At 34.0% G+C, this 26,290-nt stretch overlaps 3 protein-coding genes across 3 annotated transcripts; 1 reads left to right on the top strand and 2 right to left on the bottom strand.

The window, feature by feature from the left end:
• Positions 1 to 2,527: 2,527 nt before the first annotated feature.
• LOC145608734 (putative arabinosyltransferase ARAD1) lies at positions 2,528 to 7,818 on the bottom strand. Its single transcript, XM_081664340.1, has 9 exons — positions 7,211 to 7,818; positions 6,503 to 6,676; positions 6,206 to 6,363; positions 5,980 to 6,127; positions 5,286 to 5,401; positions 4,996 to 5,134; positions 3,362 to 3,472; positions 3,031 to 3,099; positions 2,528 to 2,876 (listed from the first exon to the last, which is right to left on the bottom strand). Exons 1-9 carry the CDS (start codon positions 7,706 to 7,708, stop codon positions 2,748 to 2,750), a joined length of 1,542 nt encoding a protein of 513 aa, XP_081520466.1. The 5' UTR covers positions 7,709 to 7,818; the 3' UTR covers positions 2,528 to 2,747.
• Positions 7,819 to 8,485: 667 nt separating this feature from the next.
• Positions 8,486 to 13,493, bottom strand: LOC145607902 (TOM1-like protein 1). The gene is made up of 4 exons (XM_081663500.1): positions 13,358 to 13,493; positions 12,201 to 12,825; positions 11,041 to 11,277; positions 8,486 to 9,198 (listed from the first exon to the last, which is right to left on the bottom strand). The coding sequence occupies exons 2-4, from the start codon at positions 12,720 to 12,722 to the stop codon at positions 8,776 to 8,778; spliced, it is 1,182 nt and encodes a 393-aa protein (XP_081519626.1). The 5' UTR covers positions 12,723 to 12,825; positions 13,358 to 13,493; the 3' UTR covers positions 8,486 to 8,775.
• Positions 13,494 to 16,038: 2,545 nt separating this feature from the next.
• LOC145607420 (bark storage protein A-like) lies at positions 16,039 to 23,483 on the top strand. Its single transcript, XM_081663075.1, has 14 exons — positions 16,039 to 16,210; positions 17,123 to 17,391; positions 17,514 to 17,572; positions 18,017 to 18,076; positions 18,164 to 18,233; positions 19,428 to 19,497; positions 20,014 to 20,040; positions 20,149 to 20,196; positions 21,257 to 21,502; positions 22,177 to 22,244; positions 22,333 to 22,488; positions 22,576 to 22,767; positions 23,008 to 23,187; positions 23,316 to 23,483. The coding sequence occupies exons 2-14, from the start codon at positions 17,179 to 17,181 to the stop codon at positions 23,481 to 23,483; spliced, it is 1,557 nt and encodes a 518-aa protein (XP_081519201.1). The 5' UTR covers positions 16,039 to 16,210; positions 17,123 to 17,178.
• Positions 23,484 to 26,290: the final 2,807 nt, after the last annotated feature.

Below are 26,290 nucleotides of genomic sequence, written 5' to 3'. Positions count from 1 at the left end.
TGTAAATGTGGGGTGTAACGATATTCACGAAGTCACGATAGTAATGAGTAGAGCATGTGCTATGCAATGCAAAATATATACTCGTAGTGCATGAAATACAAGTTGATCAGTATGATAAACATATTTCAAATATAATACGTACTCCGTATTTTTTTCATTAAAGGATGGATATTATTGTATGTTTACTAGGCATGATCATATGCGTATTGCATAGAACTAATGTCATGTCTAACTACTTCATCAACGTCTCACTGATACATCTCCTTCCTCCATCCTTTTCCTTCTCCCGATTTCCACCATTTTTGACACCGTATTCATGAGTCAAGGTAAATGATAGGTTCAATAGAGGATATGGTCTTGATTTAACCCTTTATTCATAGGGTTATCGTGGTGTAGTCGCTAGAGGGTGGTGATGAGGAAGATGGTGTCGATAACGATGATGGTGGAAATGGTGATGTCGATGGAAGGTGGGTGGAGATCGAAAGAAAGAAGGAGGTAGCTTCAATGGTAGTGTCTGAGCCCTTTTGTTTATGCATTGCTCCACAGTAACGTAACATTAAAGTGTGACTAGACATCCTTCTCTAGCTAGCACATGACATGTCAAAAACATTATTGCTAAAAATTAACAATAAGAGCCACTATATAAATATTACCTGTTTATCTATAAGATTAATGGGTCAGCTCCCACAATAACATAATAATCGATCTATTTTCGGGTCACGAATTAAAAAATCTTTTCATACTACTACATATAAAACGACAAATAAAGTTAATCTTAGAATTAAACATTAAGCTCATCACCGGGCTTTCGTCTTATCTACCAAATAAATAAATAAAAGAGAAGTTAGTAAATATCCATATCTCACGGCATAATTGAGAATATATAAGATCACATTGAATAGAATAGAAGCTCCTCTTACTTGCCATTTCACCAATTGGTTGATCCAAAATTTTAAAGAGTGAAGTACTTCACAATACTGTAATAGATTAGAGTTTTTATTGGAGAAAAAATAAAAATTTGTGTTTTTCTTAAAGAACAAAAAAAAGAGAAAAAAATGTCAAACACATCGCAATTTGTATGGGGACAGTCACTGTAACATGCACTTTTGGGTTTGAGCTGACCTAATAAAAGAAATTTGCTCTAACATCTTTTTGTTGCAACAAGTATTTAATCAACTATTCCGTAGCATATTTGTCAGTAATTATTTATTGTATGTTAATAATAACCATATATATGAAAATAAATTATCTATAAACGTCAACTGGTATGGAAAGAAGACATTCTAGGAGGCACAGGTGCAACCACTTTGCCACCTAAATTGAATCCTTCCTAGTTTTTTTTTTTTTTTTTTTTTTTTTTTAAAAAAAAAAAATCTTAGTACCTATACTTTTCAATTCTTATTAAAAGTTTGATACTAACTTGTTTGACATTAGTAATCAATCTAATCATGGGTTATAAACTTATAATATGGATATATGGATATTTCTTACACGGAAAATGTTACTCCTTATTTAATATTTCCTCAATAAATTATACGGTAGGACATATACTACGTATAATTTATAAGATGTACTAAAAGTCAACTATAGATTTAAAAGAAATCAAATCATATCTATCGTAAAAATATTACGTCTTATTGTATAAACTTAAAATTTTCCAGAATTTCCTGTATTTTATTTCTCGCCTTACTTTTAATAGATATACAACGTACTAAATTAGTTGGTATAAATGAAGAACTAATAATGGTCTGATCTCGATCGAGATCAAGAGGAATATACATGCTGGCGTTCATGAATTTGCAAATCAAAAAAAAATTAAAGTCGAAGGTACAAAATTCATGTGCACCGCCTTTATAGTCTATGCTACCTTAATCATTTCATATACTTCACTAATTTATAATTTGTTAAGTGCCTAATAAGGTCATTGTCAAGAAATATGCAGTCAAAAATCAATAATGATATACGATGACAAAAGAAATATAATATGCTTGCAAGATCTAAGCCGAGAAGTATGGGAATAATGGATGCTGTCTTTTTCGTGCGAGGACCATTATTATCCTCATTGTTATTTTTAAATGACTGTACCCAGTAGTGATATATGCTGCCCTACAAAATGTGATTACACATTTACACGTGATTTTGTCGTGCATTTTAAAATTAATATCAATTCAAGATACTCCCATATTCGGGACAGTTTAAGTAAATATTCAGAGTTAACTCAAAGTTGGAATTTTTCAAGTGACATATCAAAGTTGACATAATGCTTAAGAGTTTTTCTTTATCCTTCTTATTTTCAATGCAAAAAAAATGCTAGACTATCCATACTTGACCAATTCAACATCCTTGATGCACTGCAAGACCTGCGGTAGTTTTTGATCAATCATCATCCTTGGACCTAGCCATGATGAACTGCAAGACCTGCGGACTTGGCAAAACTCACAAGTTCCGGTACTCATCACAAACCAAAAGTAACCGCAGAAGATAAATTAAGAATCAATAAATTAGATAATAAGGTTTAGATTACATTAACCATAAGGAAAAAATGTATTCTTTGCCAAAACAAACATAAGAATGACATATAACAATTTGAGATTCGAGCAATCTATTCCTTGATCCAGATAGTAAACACAGTGAGACGTATAACTGAACTATTATGAACATGTGAGTCCAAAAAAGGCAATTCTACACCAGCACTAAGGAATTACAGAAAAAATTTGTGGAAGGGGTTATCTATAATTGAATTTCAGTCATAACAAGGGACCTGAGATACTAGAATTCGACTGCCTGCATTCACATGTGCATGTGCTTCTGGATCCCTGAACCACACGTTGTGACCTCCTGATATGAAGTTTGATGTTCACCAGCTTACCAGCAATCTGCAGCATCTTTCTTAAGTTAGCAGAAAATCAATAGGGCAAAGGCCGGGAGGGGGAAGTTGTCCAGTACACATTTAACAAGCATGCCAAAGTTTGCAGGGCAAGGGGAAGGGTTTGCAAGAAATTGACAAGATTATGAATCGTAAAAGCAAACCATTCTCCATGTCAAGTCTTCAGGACCCAAAGGCTGTGCTGGATTTGAATAAACGAAATGCCTCGAGTACTGAAAATAAAAACAAGTTCAGTTATGAATTATCATAAGCAAAAGACAATTAAGAAAATTATGCTAGTTCAAAATGGAAATCCACAACAAACCCAAACACAGTTAAGATACCAGGGTGAAAAACACTCTCCTGTTTCTTTTACATTACATTAAAAAGGCAAGATGATAGGCGACGAGCAGACGAGAAGAGATGGTTAAATCATATCAAAAGATGCTTCTACATTTCTGTGTTTATTGGGCAGCAAAAAAAACTTAACATTACCTTGGCCAAGAATTTTTGTTTCTCTTTGATCTCCAAAGGACTAAAACCTTTAAGGTGTGTTAATAGCCAACCCGGTCTTAAGGCATCATTTGATGAGACAAATACAGCCATCTGCATACAAATGACGAAGAATCTTGAGTATAAAATTCAGTTCAAAGTACTTAGAACATGAACAGATTATTTGACAACTATGACAACTAAGTGAAAACAGCCAGAAATTTAAAGCAAATAGCGAGCAGCATAGCTTAATAAGATGCTAGTTCACATCAATTTGTGGGTTTCTGATATAGTAACAAATCATTATTAGAACCAAATCGCCCAAATTAAGCTATCCAAATGTTTTGGAATAATGAAAGATACCCAGAACTTAGTTAAACATTTGAAAATTAAATGCAAATGGTAAGAGCAGCATAGGCTGACAAAATGCTAGACGCAATGCACGTTTCAAAATATGCGGGCACTATATACTAGTAGCAAGATAATAGATGATACTACTCTATGCATGTGGGCAGACTCAGATTCGGCTTGTCAAAGGACACTGGGGATGCCAACACATAGGGACCAGCTCGACTAATTCCTTGACTCGTATAGGAGGTGCAAGCTGGGCAGGAATCTATTTGGGTGTCCTACAGATACTAATTACATCCAAACCAAGCTTTGCAAAATTCCATCCTAGAGAGTATGGAGGAGCCAAGGAGGTCATGCAGCCAGACAGCATCTAGTAATAGCAGCTCTTGAGCAAACTTGAGCTATTCTGTTTATAGATTAAAAAGGCAAAAATGTACGACAACAATCAAAATTGAAATTTACATCCACCTTAATTTAGGATTCGTTTGGCATCGCTGTGGTTTTCTGTTTTTTGCTTTATTATTTTTTAAAAGTATATTATATATGTTACATAATGAATCAAAAATTATTAAGACTTATTAAAATCATGATAATTTTGAAAACTGACAACAAAAAAGTGAAAACACCTTTTTCTTGTTTCCTGTTTTTGGTTTTTAGTTTTCAAAAAAATAGTAAACTGAAAACCAAAAATGATGCCAAACAAACCCTTAGTTTTCCAATTAAAAAAAGAAAAGAAACCTAAGTCTAATAAGTATATTACCATCAGAGAGACAAAAGAGAATCATAATCGAAGACCTTTGCAAAAATGAATATGTAATATCTTTACATTCACTACAATCAGTTAGCAGCCTAGTGCTAGCAGTCAGCAATATGCTAAATTACAGTTCAATATATAGCATAACAGCAGTAATTGATAGATAACATTAACACCATACATTGGGGACAAAAGGAAAAAAAAAAAAAAGGAAGTTACAATAAAAAGATATTATGTTTTATAAACTACTGTTAGTCCTTAACAGTTTAACATGTCAAAAAACATATGATGACACTTCTATGCTAAATTAATTTTCAAACTAAAATGTCCTTTTAGAGTTTCACATAGTATTTTCACTATATTAGACCCTACCAAAAAAAAAAAAAAAAATTAGGGTCTAATATAGTGAAAATACTATGTGAAACTCTAAAAGGACATTTTAGTTTGAAAATTTCCTAACTTATAAATTGATAGGTGAAACGATAAACAGTCCAAATGGCATTGGCGGCATTGCCATAGCCCATGGCCATACCTTCCGATAGTCAATTATTCCTTCAAATGGAAGCTCCAGCTCGTCACTGACTATAACAGGGATGCAGCCACTAAATATAGCATCAAACAATCTTGCAGATGATGGAGTGTCACCAGCTGGGCTCAGGCAAAAGATGGACCTGACAAGCATGAAAAACTACTCAGCTGCATCCACAATTTGCAGGTGTAATATACATTCAGCTAAAAATCTCAACACATTTGTATGTACTGAGAATTAAGAAAGAAAAAATAATTAAGGTAGATTGTCTAAGTGAAGTTCATGTATCTCACTTGCGCATTCCATTTTGGGCTGCAGCTTTGCCAGCCTCTCCAGATGTTCCTTCCTCAATGACTACACCATCAGCACCAGACAACTCTATCACAAGTTTTGATCGGATCTTTCCTCCCTGAAAAGAAGAATAGCAATATAAGTAAAGACATTTAACATCTTGTGTATGGCATTTCCGACAAGTCTTTTTTGTTTCACAAGCAAAATCAGATAGAAGTTTATTTTCAGCAATCAACAGCACCATTGCTTTTAAATAACTAAAAAGAAAATCATTAGACATGTACACAGAACATTTGCCTTAAGCTCACACTTAACAATGCAGAAAGAAAAATAATGATTAGTAACAATATCCAAGCCTAATCTCTATCCACTACCTCCAACTCATAACAAATTTCCACTTTTACATTCCACAGAGACTAAGAAAGTTTCATCAGACAGTATTGCAAATGTATCTTGCCCAAACATTTTAAAGAACATTCAACTTTATAGGGAAACATCAAACATGGAAACATGTCGATAGACTTAGTCTTTGATACAAACCCATTCTGGAAATCCCAAACTGCAGTATGCACGACTTACCATGCATAAAAACAGTAGGAAGTACTTCAGTTCAAGTTACTCCCAATAATCCCAAAACAACACAAATTATTCCAAATATAATACTAGCTATCATGAGAAATTGAGAAGGTTCCTTACAGCATTTCTTTTAAGTCTCCCCCGAAAAAATAGCAGTGTGCTTCTCTTGGATTCATATTCACGTAGACAATAAGTGTCGCAAAAGTCCACATTAGAAACATATGGCAGAATCAGGTCTTTCTCAAGGTAAACCTGGCCAGGCTTGTACCTTAATTCAACACATAGTATCCAAATCAGCCACATTAACTTCTTAGGTGGAAATTAAATCACAAAAACAATCACAAACCAGTTTCCTGTTGAGTCCATGTCAGGTAATAGCCAAATTGCAGTTTTCATAAGTCTACGAACTGATTTAAATGACCAGGGATGATGAACTGGAAGTATGTGGTCTCTTCCCCCAGAACGCTTCCATGCCGGCTGATCAGTCACCCATTTTAAAACTTCCTACATCAAAGCATAGTATACAATTGACATTCAACATTCAGCTACAGAAGAAACCATCATCTACTACACTATATACATACTACTACTAGAGCAGGAAAAACAAAGCAAAGAACGAAGAATATCAGAGAAGCACTCACACCCTGTAAAGTGCTTTGCACTGCTGTTTCTCCATCAAGAAGAAGCTGATGGTGGTGAAGAATGGAATATAAAATAAATCAGCTTCCTCTTGCTTGTGAACACGTATGACGTTTTTTAACAGCCTTTTCGACTCTGGAGCAATCAGATCAGCCCAAAGCCAGTAGTCAACAGAATGCTGCAAAAGAGTAAACGAAAGTATCCCACGATCATTCTCATCCTTAATCAGATTATCACAAGCAACATCACTATACAGAAAATTAAACCCATAAGCAGTCTACAGTCTACACCATGTACTCTCAATTCACACTTACTATTCTAGGATTTGATTCGTAGTTTCATAACAAGATGCTTGTTATCGACAACAGTATGAATAAACAAGCGTGATTATGGTATTTCAAGCCAAATCCTTAATCAACAATGGTTTCTAACCAATGCTTCCTACTAAATTGGGTAAAAAGGCAAGTAATTTAAGTACTATGAAGCTCTAAGTAGAGAGTTGCCTCAATTTCTTTCTGTCCTTTTTGTTGTACGGATTAGTTTTCGAGTTTAATTACACACTATAATTGCAGTTTCAAAATTTCTCAGATGATAAACAAATAGATGCTTCAACACACAGCAATAACTAATCAAATCAAAACAATAGTCTCATAAGCAGAATCAAAGTTAACAAAAAATGCCTGAATCTCAATAGAATAGTTCAGAAATTCACCTGTTCGATAAGGCGATGAACAGGGCTACCATTAGAGGTCAAATTGGAGGTCTCTTTATAAGTATTCCGAAACAACCACAACAAATCATAAGTAAACTTTTTCGGCATATCATACACATAAACCCTAATCGGCATCGAACCAGCAGGATAATACGATTCATCCCCAATTCTCTCATTCTCTCTCATCCAAATCAAATCATCCAGCTTCCTTACACTCTCATCATCAGCGGAACTTGCTGTATCATCATTCAAATGCTTGGGGACCTTGTTGGTGAGGAAATTCTCGAGCGATTCGACGAAAGAGTACTCGAAATTAGGGTTAGGGTTTGGGATTGAGAAGGAGGATTTGGAGGAGAGAGAAGGAGTTGCAGAGGAGAAGAAGAAGACGATGAAGAAGAAAGTGAGGAGAGAGAGGATGATGATGATGATTGGGGAAGTGTAGATTGGTCTTTCTCTTGAGGAAGATGAAGAAGAAGAATGGAGGTGTTTTCCTGCCATTGTTGGAAGGTAGGAGAGAGAAAGTGAGAAGGAGAAGAGGGAATTGAGTGAAGTGGGAAAGTTTTGAGATCTCTGTTTGAGTGTTTATTTTCACATGGTGATCAATGGTAAATTGATGGAGTGACGGTAGTAGAAGAACGACACTAGAGTAGCGAGTCGGTGACCCGCTTATAAAAAGTCATGTCGTATTGGACTTTTGGTAAATTTAGTCGAGACACTAATTAAATAAATGAAATAAAGGATGAAAATTAGATATCATGCTCAAATAATTTTTTAAATAAGATCGTCTTATTATCATAAGATCACCTTAACTCACAAAAGTGGTCTTACAATTATATCAAAAGTAGTCATATATTGGTAACGCAATCTTGTACAAATTCGTGTAATTAAGCTATAAGGGTTTGGATTGATTGGTACGACTTACAAAACTTCTTAGTGTTTGATTACAATTCGGGATGAGTTGGTTAGGCTTCGGGGATTCAAGCTTCAATCTCACACTCGGTTAGTAAAAAACCTAATTCCTAGCCTATTTTAAGCGGCTTTTAGACATTATGCTTTTGGCCCTAATCAATATATCCGACCTAACCATAACCATACTTTTTTGCCCTACATTTCAGCTTCAACATTTATGGCGGATTCATGGTAACTTATTAATGGTTCATATACTCGTACAGAAGTCATTGTGATAGAAGATGATAGGTAATCTTTAATTCAAAGTAGATCAATGTTAGATTATGGTAGGCTAAAGCAAAATAATATGTTTACCCTTTAGGCACGGAGGCAGAATGACAACATGCTTTAACTATTTTCCATGCTTAAACAACGAACCGACCAATGGAACAATAATCAAGTAAACACAAGCACAGCTCCTAGATAATTCAAGATTACTGGAACTAAAAATCCAAGAATCCGAGAAGAATCTACTTACATAGGAGCGGCCAAACACAATGAAAATGTTAGCAATCTTTATAAAATTCACATGCATTTCCTTTAGCCTCAAACACGTATCCAGGCATCAAACACATACACAGAACACCAGACAACCACTAATATATGTATACGTAAAGTCAGAAGGAAATGAGATCATCTTTTGCTGAATCCGGTTTCTTTGGCTCAATGCCAGAACTTGTTGGTGTGCCAGATTTCGAGCCAAAGATCATCTCGTCTAGATCATCCATCATGTCATCATGCTGCCCTCCATGAGAATTGCCTCGGGATCCTGATGGTTTCCTTACAAGCGAATCTTCTTTCCCAGCCCGTGGAGACTCCTCAGGCTCAACAGCAACAGGAATCATGGCTGGCTCTGGTGCTGATGGGACAGTAGAGGGCTTTTTCATATCATCATATTTGGAGATGACTTTTTGGATCTCATCGTTTACATTTAGGGCCTCAAAAAGAAGAGCCTCATCATCACCAGCAGTCTCAATGATTCTCTGAATAGTGAATTGGGACTGGCGACACTGTTGTACCAGCGTTGTAGTCAAGTCATCCTGCCAAAGGGAAGAAACAACTTATTATTCAGTCAAGCACATCAGAGCAAGTGCATCATTTAAAAAATTAGAAAAATTCACCAGGGAATACCAAGTAACAGAAATAGTGAACATAAATTCAACTGCATAACATGAAGAAGTTACAAAATGGTTAAGCTGAAAAAATACTCGCTAGCACGTATCATAAGCAATACTGAGAAGTGATAAAATTATTATTTATACAAATAAATGTAGCAGCTCATTTTGCTCAACTTCCATATTATACAAAACTGAATAGAAATTCAATTTGAATTCAGAAGCCTGAAGGTCCATGTAATGGACATAGATTCAATAATTTGTCTCAGCATCAGTAGTCATATGCAGACTCCCATGAATTTCACCTACTGAGCCATGCAGCAGACCAGCATTCTGTTTCAGAAGGGCATGAGGAATTGCTAAATATTGAGTGTAGTCAAGAGATACAACCTTTAGAGCAACTCTCAACCTAAGTATAGAATGCAATGGCATTGTCAATTGTATAAGCCATACAAATATCAGTGTTGCTGAGGGAAGAACAGTGGAGGAACATGTCAGGGCAGAACAATTGGAATTTGGAAGAAGCGCTAGCTGGATCTAGTTCTACCGAAAACATGTCACAGCTTGCAATTCTATCATTATGGAGCCAACAAAAGAAATCTTCAATTCTTTATACTCACAGCAAAGGAGTCTAAACTCTAAACTCTAAAACAATCCATCTGAACAAATGGTACAGGGAACCCTTACAAACTAATTTTCAACAAAAGCATCACTATGAACATAAATTGACCTTTGACACCTCCTGATCTGCACAGAGCATAATCTCAGATACTGGGACAGCAAAATAAGGAAGAAGTGGGTGGCTGGTTCAAACGTAGGTCAGCTAGACTGATTGCTGGATTCCTCAATAAATTCTAGTTATTCAATCAATCGGCACAGTCTTGCAACAAATTTATATTTTTAAGCATATGGTCTAAGAAAGATCATATCACATGCAAAGGGCTTGATGCAAAAGTTCTTCAAACCCTGTTCAGTTGTGTAATAAGCCAGTCCCGAACCACCTTAACCACTTTGTTCTCTTTACTCTTGCCTAGATTCTTCCTCTATGAACCTCCACAATGCCTCTGTAACCAACGCCGCCTTATCTCAGATCAACCACAAGGCCCACAATGCTAGACTGGAAGCCTAAAAACACTGGTTTGGAAACACAACTGGATCGCAACTTCACTATATATTTCACAATTTTAGGTCTTACAATCAAACATCTATATTCTTCTGCCATAAAAGAAGTGGCCAAAATGCAAAATGAATTTCAAAGAAGATTCTTCAATGCTAACAGCCTAACATCTAGTCATCACAGCCATTAACTGCCCCAGCTATATTATATTGCACACCAAAATATAATCATCACGTATATAGAGTATTAAAACAGCATATACTCAATCTCTAGCAACAGAACAGTGTAGATCAATCATAGACTAGTAAAGAATCTTGGGTGGCTCCGCTGATAGCCTGTTAGAGCTATCTCACCTTTACTGCTGACTACAGCATAAGCATTGCAGGATATCCAGCAAGGGTACAACCAAATGTCAGGGATTATAAATCCATCAAATCAATTGACTGGAATGAATAAAAATATCTAAATATAACAATTATGCAAAGTAGGTGAGGGGTGCGGCAGTATATACTGAGTATGCACAGGATCCCCAAGCATATTATGCTTCTAATGAAATCTAACACAAGCTTCATCTCTAAAGGTACATCAAATGATCCCAAAAAAAGTCGATATTCTATGATTTTAGAGGGAGCAAGAGTAACAGAAATTACCTGCAGCACATCTTGTTGAGGAGAAGATGATAAAACAGTAGAAAGAAGTTCAATACAGTTCCGTGCTACATTAAATGCTTCTTTTGTATCTTCAGCAGAGAAGGTTTGTACAGGAACATCACGTTGTGCAAGAGTTGCATTCAATTCTGCTTCAGAGACGGAGCGTGGAGGGGTAAATACGGGTGCCAAACTCTCATCATCACGCCCTGGGAACCGGATTCCTCTCGACTTCAAGCTCTTTCAAGCAAAGAATAAAACGTTAGAAATGAAAGGGTAGGGTAATATATTACTCTATGTTCATTTAAATATTCCAATTTTAAGCAATACATGTTAAGTCTGCATTCCAAAGGTAGCATGCCAAATCTTATGTTTATTCAATCAACAGAACAGCCATGAACTTCCATAACAAGTAAGAAAAAGAGAGTCAAGCAAAAATTAGTATAAGAAAAAGGAGAAAACCTTAAATCATTCGAGTTCATGAGCTTTCCTAAGAAAGATTGGATCATTTGAATGATATACTTTTGATGTGCATACAAGAAAGTACAAAGTAAAGAAGTTATAAAAGTTTTTGCATTTCAGGAAGTTTGATTAAACTGTGATATATAGCCCTTTATTAATGCTGAAAATTGCGTATGACTTTGAATTAAAAAAAATAGTTAAACATGAACTTCCAACCTAAATAATATACTGTCTACTTAACATAAGTGAAACACATAATAAAACTACATGTTTTGATGCAGTCTTAAGACTTCAACATATGCTTCCCCCTTTCCCCCACTCTGTGAAGCTAAAACATGGATGGAGGAAATGCCTTATTATAAGGCTTATCAACTTATAGGGTGAGTGTCTAATATGAGATGACCATGGCATGTGTAACACCGGAATTTTAGTCTCAGTATGAACAACTAAATTCTCCATACTTGGATAAGGTCACAAAAGGGGGAGGTGTCCAATCTTTTCCCCCATCATTCTATATCTTGAATTTGTGAGTCTACTTAAGTAGTTATCAAGTTAAATTCTCAAAAAAAAGAGAAACATTTATAATAGAACTTCTTTAATTTTTGACAAGCAGAAGATTGAAACATGATAAAAAAATATTTTCATTCCAGTCAAAAGCAAAACCAGAGAAGATGGATATGCAAATAAAAATATGGACATACCTTGTATGTTTCTTCAAATACAGGCAAGTATCTAAGCTCATTTGTGGACTCCCCCCAGGATTCGATTAGCATAAGTGCCTTGTTCCTGTTCATAACAACAGTTTGAGGGTCATCAATCAACTTCACCATCTCATCAAGAACCCTCTCTGATGCCACCTCAGAGAATGCCTTTTCACAGTTCTTAACAATAGTTTCGAGCAACACCATAGCCAAATACTGAACCCTCGGGGTCTTTAACATGATTCGCTTCTTTATTCCTCGAATCAAATCAACACTATTAACTCTCTCTTGATTAACCATGTCACATATCTCAAGATTCGTAGCCCAATCTGGCTCCTCAAGAGTCTCAGCAGTTGCTTCCTCAACAATCTTATCCGCCTGATTTGTTCCCCCTTGGAATAGTTCCTTCATCTTGAAGCTCATCGAGCTCACACCCTCGCTCATCTTCTTACCAACCTCAGTCCCACCGATCCTTAGACGCTCACCCAATGAAGTCACTTTATCCATCAAGTTATCACTCATCTTTACAACCCCAAATACAACAACCAACTTCAAAGTATAACCTAACAACACCACTGGTTATCAGAACAGCAGCACTGGCGTCGACAACAACGACAAATTACCCCTAGATTGCGCAAAACCAGCAAAAACGGCAATCAATAGAAAATTCCAAGTCAATTTAAAACTCGTCAAGCACGTTATAATCTGGAAGAAAAAAAAAAATGCTACAAAAATAGGGTTTTTCAAAAAAGTCAGAAATGAACCCAAATTATTAAAATTCCACCAAACATTATCAAAATTTCAACACGGAAACTAAAGAACAAAGAAGATTCGAAGTTCAAAGACCTAGAAAAAGTCCAAACACAAAAAAAACAAGAATTGATCAAAATTTATTAAAAAGACAGTTACGAAATCATCAAATTAGGTACAAAAATGAAAAATCCAACACAAAACTCAACTAAAACACAACACTAATTCGAACAAAAACAACAAATAATTAGCTAAAAAACAGTCTAAAATTAGTAAAATCCAACGAAATTGCAGCAATAATACGGTCAAATTAAAGTTGACTAAGCAGATCGAACAAATTACAGAGAAAATGCATCTTTAATTTGCAGAAATATAGCAAGAAATTAAAGGAAATTGGATAATCTTACCTTGGAAATGGAGGTGGATGATGAAGAACGATAAATTCGGAGGAGAGAGAAAAAGGGGAGAAAATGTTGCGATATTTAGAAGAATAGGACGATGATAGATGACTTGAGATAGAAGGTTCTTCCGATGATGTTTTAAATTTTTCAGTACTTGGTAAAGTACTTGCTTCTTTTCTAGTCTAGTGAGTCGTCATTCGTTTCCTTTTTATGCGTTACCTACTTTACCCTTTCTCTGACAACCATTTTCACATGCATTCTTGAATTATTTTTGACAATTTTTATTGTACAATCGGTTGTATCCGAAACTATCTACTCACTATTATTAAAACAAAATGTTGCTAGTTGCTGATATCATCGTTTGTCATTTTTTTTTTCTTTTGCAAAATTAACATATTTAACAATTTTGAAATTTGAATATTAGAATATTCCAAATTACAACTACAACCGATCAATTTATCTTTGAAAAATGAAACAATTGTAAATAGCATACTAATAAAAGGACTCCTACATTAAAATATGTATTAGGCGACGTTAAACAGATAAAATAGGATGTTAAATTAAAAATACAAATTATATTTTTAAATATAACAAATTAATAACTAGGACAGGCTAATTAATGGCCTGTTCATATTTACTTAATTTCAGTTCAGTTCAGCTCCAATCAGTTCAGTTCAGTTCAGTTTAGCTCCAATCAGTTCAGTTCAGTTTAGCTCCTAATTTCCCTCTCTCATAAAATATTCATTTCAGCTCAGTTCAGTTCAATTCAGCTCCAATCAGTTCAGTTCAGTTCAGCTCAATTCAGTAAATGTGAACAGGCCCTAAGTAATTAGTTAAAATAACACTATGAATAAATCGTGCATAAAATATTAAATATTTTTTAAAGAGGAAAAATTTGCACTAAGGGCCTGTTCTCATACAATTATTTTCAGTTCAGTTCAACTCCTAATTCCCTTCTCTTATAAAATATTCATTTCAGTTCAGTTCAGCTCAGCTCCTAATTTCCTTCTCTTATAAAATATTCAGTTCAGCTCTAATAAGTTCTGTTTAGTTCAGTTCAGCTGAGTTCAGTCAATGAGAACATACCCTAAGAAACTAGTAACATATTACTCCCTTCACTTCCTTTTGTTTTTGACGTTTGAAATTATGAACGGCTAATAAAGAATTGTGTAATGTAGAAGTTTATGGTTATTAATTCAATTATTGAAAGTAAACTAGCTTCTTATCCTTTGTCAAAAAAAAAAGAAAGTAAACTTCTATTTAAATAAAAGAATATTGTACATATGGGGTGATGAAAAGTACTATAAGAGATGGGATAGAAAAAGTTATAATGAGTATTGAAACCCATTAAATTATTATAAATACTACGTAGTACAAATGCACATAAAGAATTGAGGACAATCGAGTATTTAAATTGTAATGCAAGGATAATTTGGTACAAAATGTATGTCTTTGAAAAAAAATTCTAAATATAAAGAATTTTCGTGAAAGGGAACACCTTAATGGAAACGTAATTAAAAAAAAATAATCCTATATCCTATCCTATATATCCTATATAAAAAGTTAAAAGGGGGTTTTGAATAAATTTCACTTTCCCAAAATAGCCCTTTTAGTTTTTTTCTTTTTTTCAGAAATTAAAAAAAAAAACCTTCCATCCTTAAAAAAATATATATAAAAAAAATCCTCTTGGTAAAGAAAAATAACTGCCATCTTTTCTTTTTAATTTTTTTTTTAATATATAATACTGTGAAAAGAAAAATCGAGCTTGATAGATTACTTATATTGCACACGCACGCATTGTTGTGTGCGTCTCTTAGCTTGTAATAATAAAAAGAAAAGAAAGAAAGGAGAGAGTAACATATACACGGTGGAAATTCTTAGGCACTTAAACTCTTTAAGCTAACGCACGTGAACACATGGTTAATCTCGGAATGATTATTGATTATACTTCGTATTAATTAGAGGACAAAATGTTCATGAGTACATAAAGAGTAATATTACTTAAACAATGATTTTCTCAAACCTTTTCATCTTCTCTTGACATGCGACTAACCAACAAAATTAGATCTGACCATAACATAGCCTATATTTAGGGCCTGTTTTGATCACTGAACTGAATATTTTATAGAAGAAGGAAATTAGGATCTGATCTGAACTGAACTAAAATGAAAGTAAGTTGAAGAGAATAGACCTTTAGGTCGTGTTCGGCAAAATATAGCATTATTTGTCAATAAGCTTTAGATATGAAGGTATATATAATTATAATATGAGTGTTCGGTTAATAGTGGTTAACTAAAAGTATAATAATAAAATGTGAAGTATAAGGCCTTGTTTGATTCACCTTAATTTTGCTGAACTGAACTTATTTTTACTGAACTGAACTTAATTTTACTTAATTGAAATTATTTTTACTGAAATTAAATTATTTTTACTGAAGTGAAATTATTTTTACTGATTTTTTATTATAATTCTTCTTTAAAAAAACTGAATTTTAATGAACTGAAATTATTTTTATTTAATATTATTTTTTTAAGGTGAAAAGAACAGGGCCTAACATTTATCAAAACACGGTCGCGTTGGAGAAAAAAAAAACCCGAGAGAACCTAAATTCGGATCCAAGCCAAAACGGGTAAGCGGGCAACTGAAAAGTCTTGAAATGGTTTTCGAGTTTGCAGTCTCTCCAAAACCACCATTATTCTCTCCAGCAGTAAAACCCTTTCTCTCTCCTAAAACCACCATTTTCTCTCTCCTCATCTTCAGCTGCCCACAATCATTTAGGGCGGCATGCTGATGATCATTTGATCTTGCAATTCTTCTTCATTCTTTCGATTGAATTTGATGATGACGATAATTTTTTAGGTACTAATTCGTTTTCGAATCATATTTTAGTAATTTTACTGTTGCAAAATTTTAGTTATTCGTGCTCATTCGCAATTTTTGAATTGTTTTAGCGATATTTGCTTTGTTATTAAGTATATCAGTTCTTATTTAACACTTAGAATTCTGAGATTCCAGTTATTATTATTGATTTTTGCTCTTTTCTAATCTATTGAATATTTGGATTGCGACAATTTTTATAAATTCAATAATAAGCTTTTGGGTAAACTGAATTGATAGATGTATTTTTTGCTAATATTTTTGAGTGAATGATGGTCAAATGTGCTTGCTTTAGCTATGTACGAAGTTTATATATGTGTAGTTTATGGCATATTGAGTTGCTTATTTAGCAGTATACAAATGTGCCAAATTAAAGACTGTATCAGTATACAAACTTATCAAATTAAAGACGGAATAATCAAATTTGGTTCATGTTAGCCGAACCCACTTATGGGATTAAGGCTTTGATTGATTGATTGATCAGTATACAAACTTATCAAATTATAGACGGGAGTCCCTTTTTGATGTCGGTGATTCGTGGGCAGAGTGACTGAATAACCAAATATAGTTAATGTATTGTTAGTATTGTTTGAGTATCTAGGTAGTATTGTAGATATCTCCAAAGTTATATACCAGAGACTTAATTCTTGTCACGCGGCTGTATCTTGTCTTGTTTGCTCAATTGTATCGATTTTCGAGGCTGTTTTGAGCTAGTGGTACAGTAGGTGTTTTTTGTTATTAGAATTCAAAAGTGGACCTCATCCTCAGGTGATAAGATGTATTTAATTGCATTTCCTTCCTTTTGATGTATATGATATCTTAATTCAGGCGTATATGCTGATTATGGAATGTTGGAATTATTGCTGTATATGATTAATTTGTCTGATTTTCTAGGTTGCTATTGACTGATTATAAGATTTAAGGCGCTGCTGGGATTATTGTTTTGCCTCATGATGATGGCTCTGACATGGCTAAGTGCAATTCTAGTCGGAGCAGGGTGTCTTGCATTGGGATATTACTTTGGTGCACGTCATCCTGCTCGTTTCTTTGTTTCTGCTACTGCACCTAAAGATAGTGTGACCAAAAGCGGAGTTAAGAAAAATCATGCTAAAGAGTCTCTTGAGATCGAGAAGCTTGCTGACGTTCTTGAAGATTTCAAAATGGTGCATTGCCCTTCCTACTCTTTCCTTTTTTAAGAGATAGTTGCTCCATAAGCTGTTTGAGTATAAAGTCGATATGAAGTCCATGAAGAACTGATGGTCTTATTGTTTATTTTTTCCAAAAGGTATTGGTTGTGAGGAATGACTTGAAGATGGGTAAAGGAAAGATTGCTGCCCAGTGCAGGTACCGTCCCAATGGCCCCAAATCTCTAATCTTGGTGACCTGTAGTTTTAAGTGCTTAATTATTTTTTCTGCGTTTATGGGAACATTTCTTCTTAAGAACTGTAAAGATGTGAGATTATTGATCTTGTTCACTCTTGTCCGGGTTCTGATTTGTGCCACAAACTTACTTTGTTGATTGTTGCATCCCCTAAGATTTATTTTTAATTCAATTCTTTTGTTTTATGCCATTCATGTGTTTGTTTAGACATTCTGCAATCACGCGACTATCTGATTCTTTTTATAAAAGCTGCTGTCTGTTCATGCCTCTCTGTGCCATTTCCTTGAGTATATGTTATTTTCTTTTCCTTCTACATGTGTTAAGTTCATGCATTGGAGTTGCAGAATTGCTCCTTTAGTAACTTTGTTGGTCCGTGGTTTAATATCGTGTTTTGATCTTCTGAGCAGTCATGCAACCTTGGGTCTCTACAAAAAGCTTCTTAATCGAGCCCCAAAAGCATTAAACAGGTGAGTTAAACTGTGAAGCTTCTTGGCTGATAATTTCCTATTTTACATTCATGTACTATACTTAGCATTGTTAATATCTTTGTGCAGGTGGGAGATGTGTGGGCAAGTTAAAGTAGTTGTCAAGATTGAGAGCGAGGAAGACTTGCTTACCTTGCAGGTGAATGGTTCAATTTCTTTCGTAGGTTAAGAAGTTGTTGAATATTTTGGGATTTGTTATTGCCACTTATCCTGTTATCTGCTAGAAGTCACAGGGACCTTTCCTTTCTCCCCCTTTCTATGTCCTACGTACATAGAAGCATCAAGTCACTTAGTCACTTCTTTTTCTAGGAAAGGGAAAGTCTTAACCACAGCCTTATCTAATACACATCCTAAAGGCTATATCTTTGCATAATTCCTTTTTTCAGATGGAGTTTGTATTACCCTTCTTTGGTAGTTTTTTTAGTTTTCCCTTTGTTTTATTGCTTCTATTTCATCATCCCAGTAATATTAGCTGGACCTTGCTTGAATTCTTAGAGCTACTGTTCTTTTTTCCTGCATTTTTCAGCATTCATCAGTTTCTTTTGTCTTAAGACTCTGTTCATTCCATGTTGCTTTCCTCTGCTGATTATAAGTCATCTTATCTTGTATGGTTATAACTTATAAGTACCGGAGACCTGGAGTCATTACAATTGACAGTTATAGATTTATAGTGTCCCTATATATGTCCATGTGTTGAGTTGTTGACATGATGTTTTCTGCGGTAGCAATGAACTTCCTATTGCACTTGTTCTGCTGGTAATTTATGTTATCATCCAGTCTCTTTTAGTCATCCTAAGATTCCTAACACCATGTTAAATATAACGGGAAATGGAAAGAAGAAAATTAAAGGCCTAATTATCCGAAGTTGCTTCTTCCATTTTTTTTTTCTTTTCTCAATACAAAATTTTGACTTTTCTGGGACCTATAGTCTCTGTTCCTGCTCTGCCAAGCCTTTTCTTTCTAATATCTTTAGCCTTTTGTCAATTCTTCATTCATGACATTGATATTCTGATTTCTGCCACAGTTGTGTTATATTCTTTGTAAGGAATGTATTTCTATTGGTACTTAATACTAGTACTTAAGTGCTGGTTGACTTAACTGACTTAAGCCACTAGCTGATTTTGAGTGGTGCATACTTCATTAATGAATTTTGATTTCATTAGTGCTATGCTCTTAAGCTTTTGTTATGGAAACCAACCAATCTTTTCATTTTTTTTCCTTTTTCCTCTTTCTTTTCTATTTTCCCTTTTTTGGTTGCTAAATGAAAGGCGTTCTTCTGAACTATATTTACCTTGTTGATTTTCTGATCACGTTATCTTTCTTCTAACTGCAGGGAAGGGCAAAGTCAATTCATATACCTACACATATTGTAATAGATGCTGGAAGAACTCAAATAGCTCCAAGTAAGATGCTGAATTAATTTCTGTCAATAAGATCATGCATGTTTACACTGTACATAAGTTCCTTTTTGTTTCTTATTCCTCATGGGGCATTTTGTTTTTAATGAGCTTATTTTCTTCCAAGCCATCTCTTGGATTGATTAGCTTGTAACCGTGATCAAGCAATGATTTACCTACAGTACCCACCTAGTGCAGCTTAGCAGTACTTGCATTAGAGAAGCTGCTTAGATGAACTGAAACCTGAAAGGCTGAAACTACAAGAATTTATGGTAACCTCATTATTACTAATTAGTGTGCATGTAGGCACATTTGTGTGTATGTTGAGTTTGTGTGTTTGACTGTCTGTTTAGTTTGTTTGTGTGTGTTAAGAATAGTTATGAATACTTGAGTGGCTTTACTCCGTCTTGGATGCAGCCAGGCATAATATCTTCATATTTGAATCATATTTTATCAAATAAAACTGCAGATGCTTTTTTTTCTCTGGCCACCTCTATAATGATTTTCTTTCGTATTATGCAGATTCGCGAACAGTCATGGCTGTTCTTGGTATGTATCCACTTTTGTTGTATTATTCCTTGGATTTTTACCTACTCTGCCTTAATATTTTATTATGACCTCGAAGACCACATGTCTAAATAATATTTGCTATTGCAGGACCAGCCGACATGGTTGATGATGTGACTGGAGGATTGAAGCTTCTGTAATTGGTTGCTTTAATGAAGTTGTTTGCCATTTAGGCCCAGAGACAAGGACATGCCTTATTCTGATATCTGAAAACAGAGACCTCAAATCTCAAATAGCAGGAGCGGCAATTGAACCATGCTGAAAGTACTGCCACTGAATCGTTACTATTTGGGGGCCGATTTCTTTTCATTTCAATCAATTTAATGGATGAATACTAGGTTGATCCTTCTGTTGGCTACTTAATATGGTAATAGTGATTTTATATGGATAAAATTAATTCAACTACCTTTGCATTTTTCCCCTACTAGTAATAGATTGCTGATGTTGTGGATAATCATCGTGAAGGAATTAGTCAGTGTATTTTATCCCTTCATGTATTGCTTTGATCATTATCGCTGTATCGGTTTACATGTGAAGGTTATCCTTCATAGTGAGGATTTTGAATATTAATAGTTGGGGGAAGAAATGAAGAATGGCCATAATTGAGAGTTTTCATTTGAATTTTTTCTTTTAAGGTTATCCCATCTCTTCACCACTATCTAAATCTTAACTCCATCTTGACCCGAATTGTATCCCAATTGAGCATGGTTACTATTTTAACCCACTACTCGTTTTTCGAAATCAAGTTTTAAAGCTCGAACCTCTCTTAAATCCTCTCTCAACCTAATACACCCATTGAAAGTATTGAGTAGCCAAACTTCCCTTCTTGCCCCGAACCCCTCTTTCAGGCTTTTAGCCAAAATCATTGTATCTCTGTCAATAAAAAATGTCTCTGTACTTTCAAGCAAATGGTTGTGGACAATTGATTAAAAGAATAATTTATAAAATGATTGAAAAGATAGTTTATAAAATGAACGAAAAGATAGTTTATGAAATCAAATAAACATGCAAATTGCTTACTTATATATAGTACTAGAAACCACGTTATTCATGAGGAGGACCCACAAAAACCGAATCAACCAATCACAAAATGTACAGTTGACTTTACCTATATATATACATAACCAATTTTCATGATTAAATCTTGTCCAATACAAAGATAAACCAACTTTGTAGGAGCTACTATAACAACTGTAAGGTAAGATCAGAGAGCAGCAAATCATGGCCGTTGGATATGAAAAATTAATGGTGGTGATGTTGATGTTGTTAGTGAAGCAGAGTGTACAACTGAGGTCCACTCATCCATTACATGAGGATGTAGATAGAATAAACCACCATTCTTCTTATATTGGCTTAGTTTTAGCCTTTCCTGCTGAAGAAATTCCTCTTCAAAACTCTGGTCTTTTTGTGCCCAACTCTAGGAATCCCTACATCCAACTCGCTGGTATTTTTCTGATTCTCGTCTTCTCTATATGTTTATCTTGATAAAGTCGATATCTGTCTAAATGAAAGCATGTTTATATTACACTCGGATGTACCTGATTAAGTACCTTCTAATGAGTACTTAAAGAGTTCGAGATTTTAGATCTAAGTTATCCTTATAGTTTATTAAATATGGCAATATGTTCTCCCCCCTATAACTTGAAGGGGCATTGCAATTGTGAACTTATAATTTGAAGTGACATTTTTTTTAACGAAAAGTTTGAAGTGACATTTGAATATGTACTAACGGACCAATGAAAACATAAGATAAATAATGACTTGGATAACTTTATTTTCGCTTTTACTAACTAAATATGAAAAACTTTTTTCAGCCAAAAATGCTAAAGTCAGGCCAATTTTACATAAAAATCAGCGAACTTTTTCAAATTTATATAACCAAATATTATCATAAATAAGTTTCTAAATTTAACAAATTAAGTGAACCTGTCAATTATTTTTTCTTGTCTATATTACTTGTCATTTCCGCCATATAATTATTTATTAGAGCCGAATTCAAATAGTTTGCGAGTTAGCTAAGCTCATATAGTCATTAATTTATTACGAGTTAGTTGGTTCTTAATGTATGGAGTATCTTAAAATATGTCTTAATCTTGTTTATTTTTGTTGGGTGATCAGGCAGAAAATTCAACATTGGGAAAATCAAAGGTGTAGATGTAATCTATGTCTTAACAGGAGAACAAACAGTTAAGTTCTTTCTATAATACATCCACAATTTCACACTAATTACAAGATTAAAATCTAATTTAGTGCTTAATGCTGTATTATACTCAGGTAAATGCTGCTCTTACAGTTCAGGCTCTGCTTCAGACTTTTAATATCAGGGGAATTGTTCATTATGGCATTGCTGGATGTACTAATTCTTCAATGTCTGTCGGAGATGTCGGCGTGCCACATTCTTTTGCCTTCACCAGCTCCTGGAAATGGCTGGTAAGTAGAAACTATATCCTGTACATAAAGTAATTCAGAAGTATGTCCTGTAATTTATGCTGTTTTCGTGTTGTTGTTGGTATGAAGGATTTTGGGTCTGATGAAACGAGTGAAAATGAGATGAAATTCGGGGCGTATAATCTTCCAAATTCAGGAGAGAATTTACTGGAAAGAATTCAGTTCACTCCTGTACAACTTTTCTCTAATAAGAAGGCAATGCAAGAGCTCTTTTGGTTTCCAGTTGATGCTCATTGGTATAATCTTGCTACCCAACTTCAGGTATAAATAATAAATATTAGACTTTCTGCACGAAACCTTGTTTTAATGTGTTATTGTGTCGAGAACTTATTTTAGTTGTAAATTGAACGTGCCAGGCATTAATTGAACTTATTTTAGTTATGATTGAACGTGTCTGACATTATTTGAACTTATTTTTGTCGAGACATATATTTGTAAGGTGGAAAGAACAAAGTCGTGTAGTGACTAATGATATATAACACGGGTTTTGAATGATGACAGGGATTGAAGTTGCAGCAGTGTTTAAATGAGACTGCTTGCTTGCCTAAAGAGCCAAAAGTAATATTTGGACTAAGAGGTTCAACCGCGAATGTGTTCATGTCTAATTTGGCATTTGCAAAGTTCCTTTACCAAGAATTCAGTATATCTACAGCAGATGAAGAGAGTGCTGCAATTGTACATGTTAGTATTTCACAAATCAAATCTAAATTCTCGCTTATTTTGAATTAGTCCTGTTTTCTAAATGGACAACACTAATATTGCTAATGTTCAATATGAGATGGTGTATTATTATTTTTTGTTTGGTGCAGGCATCACTTTCGAATGGTGTACCATGTGTCGTGTTTCGTGGTGTATCGGATGTGGCTGGTGGAGAGAAACTAGCATTGGCTGGTCTGAGCTCTCTGGCTGCTATCAACTCCTTTAAAGTTGCAGCTAAATTTGTAGAACTTATTGGCAAGAAGAAAGCTACATTTTAAGCATAACTAGTAGTTCTACCTTAATTTGGCTTTGTTTCTCCACTTTTAGGCAAGTCAGAATTTAAGTGTGTAGAGGCTATCATTGAATAAAATTGCTAGTTTTGTTGTGACCTATTTCCATGTAAACTACATTACTGTTTGATCAATAATTAATCAGTTTTTGAAAACATGTAAAATGTGTCGACTAAAAATAAATTGATGATATGTATAGTTTAGTTATCAATTAACTATGTTTCAACTTATCGAATTAATTCTAACATGCACACCACACGTTAAAATTACAAGTAGCTTAGCAGTACTCTCACAAACTTACAAAAGATTAATTTTCAAAAAAGATGAGACTACTTCGCCACTATTGTACGTTTATACCATCTTACAAGATCATTTAATTGTATAAATCATTCCAAATCCGCGCAAAAATTCAGATTAAAAGATCAACTGATCCCCCGTATAATATAATCATTATTCCCAATTGAGTTTAATTTTGGGAATTAAGTATGAATTTGGCATAGTTGTTCGTTACAGCAATTTCTATTGTATAAACTGATTATACCATATGATGCATAATACTACTAAATCTATTGTACTGTTCTACTCCCATTAACTACTAAATTCTTGATTATAGTTCATTAACTTAGTCATAATTCATTATACTTGTTCATTCCTAGCCTCTATGTGTGAAGTGTTAGACGATACTTATGAATTGTGACATTATGAATTAAAGAACTTAAAGAATAAAAAGCGAAACAAAAAGACACACGAAATTTACGTGGTTCGGCCAATGTGGCCTACATCCACGGGCGCGATCTCAAATCACTTCCACTATGGTGATGCGAGCAAGAGTACAATCATATCTCCAAACATACGTAAATCCATTCTACTTTTTTTTTTTTTTTTTTTCTTTTTTTTAAAAATAAAATAAGGAGAAAGATCATAACCGTACCTCAACCACTACATACTCCACTACTACTACGTCCGTCTAAACCCGCAACTAACGCCATTCTACAATCATCGGCGTAAATCTTGCTCCTCAACGTATCATCTTTTCGGGTGGCAGTACAAAGCCACCATGTGGTCGCCTTTTACGAGTATCGTAACCAGTACGAAAGATCGGCTGTGGAGGCGGGAGGGCACGGATGTCGACCAAACAAGTCTTCTTTCTTGCTTCGTTATACTTCTGATAACCTTCCTTCAATTTTCTCTTGGTGTTTTCCAATTTTGCTGTCACTACTCCATCATTATTATTCTCTTCGACATCATTATTACTCGACACTATCTTTAAAGACTTCTTGGCGGAGTCAATGCAAGAAGACGGCGGCGAAGATTTCTTTGATGATGATGATGATGATGATTTGAGGAGTACTCTACGAAGAACCTTCAACTCCTTCCCTTTGCCGTGACGCTGCGAAGTCGAAACCGAGGGCAAGGATTCTTGAAAATCAAACAAGGCAAGACTTCCATGATCATACAATTGGTCTTCACTCAACGAGTCTGTCACCACTTCATTTAAGTCATCCATTGGCACCATATCACATAGAGCACGCAAATCTTCCTCCATTTTCATTATCAAATTCGATAATCAAATTCTAAAACTTATGAAATCGCAACTCACTATTTGTTTAATTTGACGGAACTCACTATTTGTTTTTGTTGTTTTTTGTTTTAATTATGAATTTATGACTACTGTAGTTATTTATTTATACATGAGATAAAGTCGGTCAAATTTAAATCGTACGAGTAAAATATTACAGTATTTTTTTTTTTTTTACTCCTTAATTAATTTCCTAAAATATTGTTCTTTATTTATCTTCCTAAATAATTTCCTAAAATATATATATATAAAAAAAAAATCCTAAACTATTATTCTTTTTTATTCTTCTTAATTACGAGTACTTTTGTTAAACAAGATACCTTAATCTGGCTTTGTTTCTCCACTCTTAGGCACTTAGACAAGTCAGAATTAAAGTGTGTAGAGGCTATATATCGTCCAATAAAATTGCTAGTTTTGTCATGATCTATTTAAATTAAATGTAATTAATCTATGCTATAGTTTGATCAATAATTAATCACTTTTGGGGAACATGTAAATGTGTTAACTAAAAAGAAACTGGTGATACGATATATAGTTTAATTATTAATTAAATTAATAAGCATGTATCAACTTATTTAATCAATCAATTCTAACACGTACCGTCCAAATTCCAAGAATATATATATATATATATATATATATATATATATATATATATATATATATATATATATATATATATATATATATATATATATATATGTGCTCTCATGAACTTACAAAATTTAAATACAAAAAACATGGACTAATTAGCCACTACATTGGAAAAATTGCTAGGAATAATCACATCTTTAGGGCGTCCGCGAAAAATAATCCCACTAATTATAACAAATATCTAAAGAATCAATAAAAATAAGTTTTAATTAGTAAAAATAATTTCATTTCAATGACATTAATTTATGTTAAGCAAAAATAATTTCAATTGTATAAAAATATTATTCAATAGAAATAAGGTAATAAAATAGGGCAATTAATTTTACCGAAATAATTTTTTTTTTTTTTTTGAAGTGAAATAATTATGTTTGTTGATTAAAACTTATTATTTCTAATTCTCTATTATATGTTTGTATCTATTTAAGTTATTGATATTTATTTAACTAAATTAAATTGAAAATTATTTTAAAATAAAGATAGGGCCTAGATGGCACCACTTCATAAAAGGGAAGGTTCATGTATGACGACCATGAGCTTATCACATTTTCTTGATTGAGTGAAT

The sequence above is a fragment of the Chenopodium album genome, chromosome 23, assembly GCF_948465745.1.
Source record: "Chenopodium album chromosome 23, dcCheAlbu1.1, whole genome shotgun sequence".
Classification (NCBI taxonomy): Eukaryota; Viridiplantae; Streptophyta; class Magnoliopsida; order Caryophyllales; family Amaranthaceae; genus Chenopodium; species Chenopodium album.
The sequence above is the reverse complement of the archived record's forward strand: the minus strand, read 5'-3'. Positions and strand labels throughout refer to the sequence as shown.